The following is an 8,936-nucleotide window of genomic DNA, read 5'->3' on the forward strand; positions in this document are numbered from 1 at the left end:
GAGAAGAAAACTAAGGTTCACAAGTTTCCCTTTTAGAATTGCTTGGGGGCTGGTTCAGCCTCTAAATTTGAGATCTTAACAATAACGACAGTATTTTGAGACCTAGTTAAAGGAGCTGGTGGCTCTGCCTCGTACTAACCGTGATGCCTTTTTGGAAAGCACCTTAACCTGGCGGAGCCAGTTTCCACCTCTGTGGGTATGAGGTTTAGGTGAGAAGCGTTCTTGATCTGGTTTCTGCTTTAGAAAAATGCCCTTGGTATCAGAGACTCAAGTCTTCTCATCAATAAAATGGGGACAATAACCAACGCGCCCAGCAACACAAGGGATTTGCTGCCAGGACTCAGTTACAGGCCCGGGCCGAGCCAGCCAGCGAGGGGGAGGGGGAAGGAGCCCCACCTCCACCCACCACGTGGAGCCCCGGCCCCGCCCACAGAGCGATTCCCCGGACTGTGGGGCGGGGTCGGCACAGCACCACTTGTCCAACGCCTCTCCAAGGCTAGGACACTTGCGAGTGGCATCCCCTGGCCACTGCTTCCCACAGCATCTCAGGCAGCCCGGAGAGGGTGGGGGCAGCGAGGGGCGGGGCATCAAGGCGTGGCTTCCGGCAACCTTCCTCCCCGCCCCACCCCCCTGCTTTTTTGTCCGCCTGGATACGGAAAGGTTCCCCTGCACCTTTAAGAGGCCGACGCGGGCAGCCGATTGGCCGAGACGCGCCGGTGACGTCACGCCTGGGCCGGCGCCGAGTCTGCCCAGTCGGCCCGCCCCGCACCCTCCCCCTCTAGTCCCGCCGCGCGCTCGCGGACAGTCCGCGCGCGGGCCGGGCCGGCGCCCCGTCTGCTTCGCTCGTTCGCGTCGCCCCGAGCCCCGGGGGATGCCCCCGGCCGGCACCCCCCATGGCCGCCGACGTCTTCATGTGTTCCCCGCGCCGGCCCCGCAGTCGGGGCCGCCCGGTGCTGCTCAAGCCTCAGGTGCCTGAGGACGACGACGACTCGGACACGGATGAGCCGTCCCCGCCGCCCGCCTGCGCTTCGGCTACCCCGGCCCGGGCCCACGCGAGCGCCGCGCCGCCGCCGCCCAGGGCCGGGCCTGGCCGCGAGGAGCCTCCGCGCCGCCAGCAGATCATCCACAGCGGCCACTTCATGGTGTCGTCGCCGCACCGCGAGCACCCGCCCAAGAAGGGCTACGATTTCGACACGGTCAACAAGCAGACGTGCCAGACCTACAGCTTCGGCAAGACCAGCTCCTGCCACCTGTCCATCGACGCCTCGCTCACCAAACTCTTCGAGTGCATGACTCTGGCCTACAGGTAGGGACCCGGCGACCCCGGGCCGGCCCCACCTCTCGAGTGGAGCTTCCTAGTTTGACAAAACCAGCGCGGAGGGCTCGACCGCCCGAGGACCCCGGGGCTGCACGCATTCCTATTGGCTCTTGTCCCTTTGGGAGTGTTAATGGGTCTGGGATCCTCCGTGGTAGCGAGAGGGGTCCGTGTCCTGGCCTCCTCCCCTGCCAGCAGGGCTTGCGTTCTTCCGGCTTCACGTTCTCCATCCAGGCCCTCCCCTCCAGTGTCCCCAGGCCACCGATTTTGGACACGAAGAAGCTGCAAATACAGGCTGCACCTTGTGTTACTCGACTCTCCACCCTTTCCCCCAAACGCTTTGTGTGCTTCCGGCAGTATCGAGTAGTGGTTCGGAGCACCTGTCCAGGGGTGGCTTAAGTGCTGGTTCCAGTCTTTAATGGTTGTGTAAAATCCTGGAGCCTGCTTCCTCCTTTATGAAGAGGGGATGACAGTAATATCAGCCTCCATCGGCTATTTTAGGGATGGAAGGAGATAGGTAGTGCTTTTATCCCACTGCCTGACACGTAGGTAGATGCTCCGTAAATGTTAGCTTACTTTTCTTATTGTCCCAGCAGAGGGAGGCTGGGTCTTCTCACATCCACTTTATTGGGACACCCTCTCCCACCTTAGCAGCCAGCCTGGGTGCTTCCTAGGTTGACTTTTGGAACCACAGCTGTTGGAGGTGCAGTCTTCCCTCCTGGCAAGTTGGAAGGTTCTGTGGTCAGCCCTGAAACACTATATGGAGATGGCATTGTTGAGGGCAGGCATCCCAGACACCATCCTGACATGTGGACCCAGCTCTGGGCAGAGATCCCTTTTTTCTAAGTCACAGATATACCTGGCCCTCATGAGATAAACTGTCTTTCCACTCTCTCCTCCTTCTTTGGTGCGCATGTTAGGTATTTGTGCCCAGCGACTTCTGCCTCAGCGACAGAACTTCTCGGGGCCATCTGCAGTGCAGAGCAGTCAGTCCTGCACCAAGCTCATGATAGAATCTCTGCTGAGTGGGGGTGATCGCATTAGTAACTGGACTGGCTTGGGCTGTCTTAGGTCTGCTCTGCAGGCGGCACAGGAAAAGTTTTCTTGGAGACTCCAGAAACAGCATAAAGAAAAATAGGTACATTTCCCCCACTCCTTGTTGTTGTTGTTGTTGTTTTTTGGGAGAGCCTTTAAACCCAGATATATCTAAGTTAAAACATTACACATTTACCTGAAGTCAAAACATGGCTCCGGGTGGCATTTTCCCCCACTGGAATAAATGATTAGTCAACTTGTTCCTTTGTTATGTTCCTGAAACAAACCCCCCCCCCCCCCCCATTTCCTCTCTTGAAGGTTTCCCTGGTGGTTTGTTTGCCACATGGCTGCAGTACATTACCCATAGCTCTCCTCCCATCCCCCTTGCGTGGCATATTGGTTAGGCTCTGCTCTGATTCTGTGGTCTTGCCAGTTTGAGCTGGCACTGAGCCCGTGAAGATGTTCTTTTTTTTTTTTTTTTTTTTTTTTTGGAATTGGAATTGAGATTGCAGCCCTCTTTTAGCCCTGCTTACTCAGTCTTAAAATTTGAGCACTTCGTTGGAATCAAACCCACCTAGATTGTAGCATACACCACAAGAGCCTTTTCAAACAAAACTATAAGGGAAAGACAGGAATGTGTTTTATTAAGAGAACTTAATCCTTTTCTTTATTTTAATATAAACTTCTTCGTGTACAGGGAGAGAAGGGATGATTATGTAGCAGGAGCCATGGGGTAGAAAGATCTCACCTAATCTCTGCTAAAGGAAAAATAAACCAGACTTCCCTTTGCCCTCAGTTTGGATAACCCACAGGCTTATTATTAAATAACACCAAAGAATTTTAGTAATGGCATTTTTCCCCCACTTCTTTCAAAAATATTTTGGCAACTAGCCATTGCTCAATTAAGTTTCTTGATTGCCAAATGCACCCTTACCTTGCTCTTCAAGACCTCCAGCCCCGCTGGCTCTCTCGCTTTGCTGTAGTTCTCTGTGCTCAAGTCCTGCCGCTGCAAGCCTCCAGTGGGTATCTGCCTAGTAATTTCTCATGAAGATACTCTTTGTCTCTCCGTGTGAGGCTGATGCGACTGCCCCTGAGTTCAGCTGGCAGTGTGGAACCGTGATACAGATTGACAGAGGAATGACTCAAAACCAGTTGTCTGGGCTGTAGCCTCTGGCACAGAAAGCAGCAGAACAGAAGTGAGTTTCTGACCTCAGCTGTCCTATTATGACCACTAGCTGGCTCTCAGAGAAGGAGGGTTGAGATGGGGGTAGGGAGGGAAGCACACTTGATCTCACCACTGGTGGTCTGACTTCCCTTTCTGTGGGGCTCCAGCCCTCGCCACTGTTTTCCGGGTTTTTTCCTTCTTGGGCCTAGAGGAAGGACAGTGGGGCCTCCTCTCCTGCAAGACTGTTTCTGGCCTAGGCTCTTTCTAACCTCAGCTTCCTGTCTGTTCCCTGGCCTCTTGGTTCTAGCTGCCTAACTCTCCCTGGTACACTCTGTGCTGCCTTTTTTTTTTTTTTTTTTTTTTTTGATTTCCTGTTAACTGCTGTCTCCCAGCTGTTTCCAGATGAGGTTCAGCAGCTCTTTGGGGGAGGAACTAAGCACAGGGGAAGCTGTGGTTATTTTTTTCCCCAGTCCTGTGAAGTGGTCCAGGGATTCTGAATATGATCTGTTCCTGAACATGCAAAGTCTTGAACCCTTAAAAAGTCTTTGGCGAGACTGACTTTGGGTGGGGGAATAGGGTGTTGGAGGAGTGGGGACTGTGTGTGAGTGTGCCCAGTGACCCTCCTGGGCAAGTAACAGTGCCGAGGTGATTCCAGCTCCGTGCATCTGGCCTTAGAATCCATGTCCTTCCCGCTCTGTGATGCTAGCCCTGTAGCAGAGCATCTTGATTTGGTCCTACGGTGTGTGCTCAATTACTGGGACATTTTGGAGGGGAAGAAGTTGCCTTTCCCCAAGGCAAACTTAGGTGATAGATAATGGGGGAAAAGCACCCATGGTTTACCTTTTCAAAGCCTTCCTGTCTGCCACTATAAAATGGGGAGAGTAAAACTCCCCTGCAGGGTGGAGGTGAGGATAACTGAGATAATGTCTGTGAATGTGTCTAGTAGGAGGCAAGAGAAGGCTTCGCAGGCTGAATCCAATTCTGTGTCCTCACCCAGCTGAGGACAAGATTCCTCCTCTGTAAACTGAAGGAACTAACGTATCTCACTGGGGTATTTTAGTGTGGCTTTCAAATGCTTGCTTGACAAATACTAAATAGACACATTCTTGCTTTGCGTACTTTCCAGGCTCCACAATGGAGCTATGTACTCTAGAACATAGTTCATGGTTCTTGCCCTCTTAGCATTTTAAGGAATGTCACACATGTAACTCACCCACACAGATTCTGAGCACATCTAGTAGATAGCTTTTTGTGGTTGGTTTTGGTTTCACTTCTCTACCTTTTTATGTAACTCTTTATTTATTGGGGAGCCTAGGTGTGAATGTTTCTGAAGGGTTAGAGATGTTGTCTTTATGTATTTAGGGATAAGCAGTAGCTTTCTGGACAGTGGGTTTCTGCTTAAATGGATATCTGAAGAGACCTTTAATTCGGACCTGTAAGATAGCTTGGGATACAAATTCCTAAAACGTACCCCTGTGTATGTGTACTCTGTATAGAAACTCTCTGTTCCTAACCCAGAGTGGCAATCTCTGCCAGATTTAAGGAGTAGCAAGGATTAAAAGTTTAGAGCGCGGTGACCTCCAAATTTTAAGTTTTCAGTAGAGGTACTTTCTAATGCTAGGTGTGGTAACCAGTTGTAAATGAGAACCGTTCGCACAAATGACTAAATTTACTACTCTGCAACCACGCCGAAGATAAACAGGTTTTCTTCTTTTGCACTTTTTTCAGTTTTTGATCATTATATAGTGTGCGCTGCGGGGCGTGCACTGAGGTGGGAATGAGGGCTACAGAGATGACAAAGGCAGTGTCTGTCCTTGACGAGCTCATGAACTAGGGGTTGGGGGGGGCAGATAAAACAGGCAGTGGTAGAATAATTAGCAAGGTCTGCAATAAAAAACGTGAACCAGTTCTGATGGCGGCACTGAGATTGAGAGTTTATATAATTGCTATCAGTGTGGATACTTTCCCCTGACATCAGGGTTTAATACTTACCTCCCCTTCCCCATGTTAACTGTCAGCAGTTACGGACCGTATTCCCCAGCAGGAAGCTCCACGTTCCTTTTCTGTCTTCTTCCATTAGTAGTCTAGGAGCATATTTCCTTTTCGTGTAGAGGCTGATTGGCTAATTGCCATCCTGATGGAAGGATGAAGAAAGGCTGTACAGTTGGGAAACGCCTGAGAAACGAGGTTCGAGGTTGTTTGCTAGGGTGGAAGAAGACGAGAATTCACACACTGCTATGTCCTGGATTCTCTTTACATGATCTTAAGCAACTCTCACCATACCCTTCTTAGGTGTGTGTGTGTGGGGGGGTGGAATCCTCATGTTTCATATTAAAAAAAACAACCCCCCACCCCAAGTTTGGGAGTTAATTAGTCCTGTTGCTGAGTTGAGGCACCTTGTCCAAGGCAGTGACTCTGGAGCTGAAAAGTTGCCTCCCACATCTGTTCACAAAAGCCTGTGGTTCTATAGGAGGTGAAAGCGCCAGTCCTTCTAAAGTAAGGCCTGGGGAAACCAAGGTGGGGAAAAGAAATGCCTTGGGCTGCTCCGTGCCTTTCCAGGCTCCACGCTCTTCATCACCCATGAAGTCCTGCCCTTCCTTCAAGACCCAGCTCAAGCACTGTTGCCCTAGCAAGGCCTCCCAAAGGGGATGGACGCCACATTCCTTTGTAAATCCATGACCCTTATCGATTCTGCCTCAAATCATTACATAGACCTGACTTGACACGCTTCATGCTATCTTTGACTTTCCCACAGATCCTAACAGTGTCTGGTACATACTGGGTGATTAAGAAATACATGTGCGATTGAAAAGGGAAGTTCAGGTACTTGGAAGCCAACATCATAAACTTGTCCTTGGTGAACCTATTTATCTTCACTTGTGCAAAGACAAACACAAACTCTGTGGAACAGGGCTTTAGGGGATGTTGGTATGGAGTGGGACAATAGGGTGAATGCTTTCATTGAATGGCATTTGTATTGTGACTCATTTGGACTGTTGTGGCAGATTAATGACCCCTCTCCCTCCCCCCTCCTCCCCCAAGATCCATACCCTAATCCCCAGAACCTGTGAATACTCTGGGTTACATGGCAAAGAGGAATCAAGGTTGCTAATCAGCTACCTTTATTTGTTTGTTTGTTTGTTTATAAATTATTGATGGATTGATTGATTTTTTAAAGTAGGCTCCACGCCCGATGTGGGGCTCAGACTCATGGCCCCGAGATCAAGAGTGGCATGGTCTACAAACTGACCCAGCCAGGCACCCCACTAATCACCTACCTCTAAAATGAGGAGATTATTTTGGATTTTCTGGGTGGGCCCACAGTAATCACCGAGGTCCATAAAAATAGGAGAGGAAATCAGAGAGAAGCAGACAGAGATCAGCAGGAGAAATCTTGGCCTGATGTTGCTGGCTCTGAAGATGGAGGAGGGGCAGTGTGCTAAGGAATGTGGGTGCCTCCAGACGCTGGAAAAGGCGGGCAAATACATTCTGCCCTAGAGTTTCAGAGGGAACCCAGCCTTGCTGACATCTTGATTTTTAGCCTAGTGAGACCCACGTCAGACTTCTGACCCCCAGAACTCTAAGGTAATAAATAAGTGGTGTTCTTTTTTTGTTGTTGTTGGTTGGTTGTTCGTTTTGAGAGAGAGAGAGAGAGAGAGAGAGAGAGCGCGCGCGCGTGGGCACACATGCAGACACATACACACGTGCAGGGGAGGAGCACAAGAGAAAGAGAAGGAGAAAGAGAGGATCCTAAGCAGGCTTCATGGTGTCAGCACAGAGCCCGACGTGGGGCTCGATCCCATGAACTGTGTGATCATGACCTGACCGAAATCAAGAGTTGGGTGCCTAACTGACTGGGCCACCCAGGCACCCCTAAATAGGTGGTGTTTTAAGCCACTCACTTTTGTGGTCATTTATTATAGCAGCCATACAGCCTGGTTTGAAGTGTTTCTTGAGGTCATGTTTTGAAACACATGACTCAGCTATAAAAAGGCATTTTTAGCTCTTCCTTAACCACAGAACACATAGCAGCCCATTCTCGAGTTCTATCAATTTAATGCTGGTGTAGTAGGTGGCAGTTCAGGGGATCTAGTGATAGGAGGGTCCTTGTTATATAAGGAGAAGTCTGTAGAATGGGTCTTAGCCTTAGTCCCCACTATAATTGATAGGATAGGATATTATAGAAGGCTAATTTTACTTTTTTGTTTTTTTTTTTTAATTAGAGAGAGAGAGAGGGAGAGAATCTTAAGCAGGTTCCACTCAGCATGTAGCCCAACACAGGGCTCTATCCCATGACCCTAGGACCATTACCTGAGCCGAAATCAAGAGTTGGACTCAACTGACTGAGCCACCCAGGTGCCCCGATTTTACTTATTTTTAAGGATTCATACGATGATGAAGAATTCAGTGTGAGCTCCCATTTTCTTGGGTAGAATATGTGCAGTACAGACAGCAAATATCTTAGATGATATTTTCCGTCTTTTGTTGGAATTCTGTCTATGGTTAGAATTCCAGGCCTCAGGACTTGTGTTTTATGTAGGCAGAACTCTTCCAGCTGCATGGATCAGGGACCCTCTTGTGCTTCCCCGTGTGATACGGGTTTATCGCAAGGATTGGGAAGGGTGCTGGTAACCTCATGATGATCCCAGGGTTCCTAGCATTGCCTGAACTAGTGCGGACTAGAGTTGGGTTCCCGGCCGCTCTGGGTCCTCCGCCCCAGGGCGGGGGCTTGTCCTTCCTTCCCGCTTCATCCCTGTGAAGTGACTCGGCTCTTCTCTCAGCCTGTTTTCAGCCTGGTTTCCTTGCAGTCTTGCTTAGGCTACTGCCAGCTGGCTCGCTTACCTGCAGCCCTGTTTCTTCTCTGTGTCAAAGCTTTTGCTTAGGGGTGCCTAGGGGGCTCAGTCGGTGAAGTGTCTGACTCTTGATTTCGGCTCAGTTCAGGACCTCATGGTTTGTGAGTTTGAGCCCCGGTCAGGCTCTGTGCCGACAGTGTGGAGTCTGCTTGGGATTCTTACTCTTCCTCTCTGTTTCTCAAAAATAAATAAATAAACATGAAAAAGTAAAACTTCTGCTTAGAGGAGCTTCTGCATCTGCCTGACCAGAGCTCACCCACGGCCTGTGTTTCACATTCAGACCTTGCTTAGAGCTTCCTGCTACCATCAGTGCTCTTTGCCAGTTGCCTAAGTTAGTCCCATAGCCTCCAATTAAAATGTTTGGGAGTAGGGGGGAGACTAGCTGTCCCCTTCCTCTCTGAGTAGAACCTCACAGGCCACAGAGCATGAGTCTGTCTCTTTCCTTCTAGAAGTTATTAATCAGGCCTCTGTTGGGTGCCAGACACAGCTGTAGGCTTGAAGATACAGTAGTAAACAAGGAACATGAGTCATCTCCCCGCATGGAGTTTATATTCTAACAAAGGGAATC

At 50.0% G+C, this 8,936-nt stretch overlaps 1 protein-coding gene across 1 annotated transcript in view; it reads left to right on the forward strand.

The window, feature by feature from the left end:
* Positions 1-786: 786 nt before the first annotated feature.
* Positions 787-8,936, forward strand: part of MLXIP (MLX interacting protein) — a 67,327-nt gene continuing 59,177 nt past the window's right edge. Inside the window, exon 1 of the mRNA XM_040443937.1 lies at positions 787-1,306. Within this exon, the coding sequence (XP_040299871.1) occupies positions 894-1,306 (413 nt within the window). The 5' untranslated portion in view covers positions 787-893. The remainder of the gene's footprint in view (positions 1,307-8,936) is intronic.

The sequence above is a fragment of the Herpailurus yagouaroundi genome, unplaced genomic scaffold, assembly GCF_014898765.1.
Source record: "Herpailurus yagouaroundi ecotype Mexico unplaced genomic scaffold, PumYag 191, whole genome shotgun sequence".
Classification (NCBI taxonomy): domain Eukaryota; kingdom Metazoa; phylum Chordata; class Mammalia; order Carnivora; family Felidae; genus Herpailurus; species Herpailurus yagouaroundi.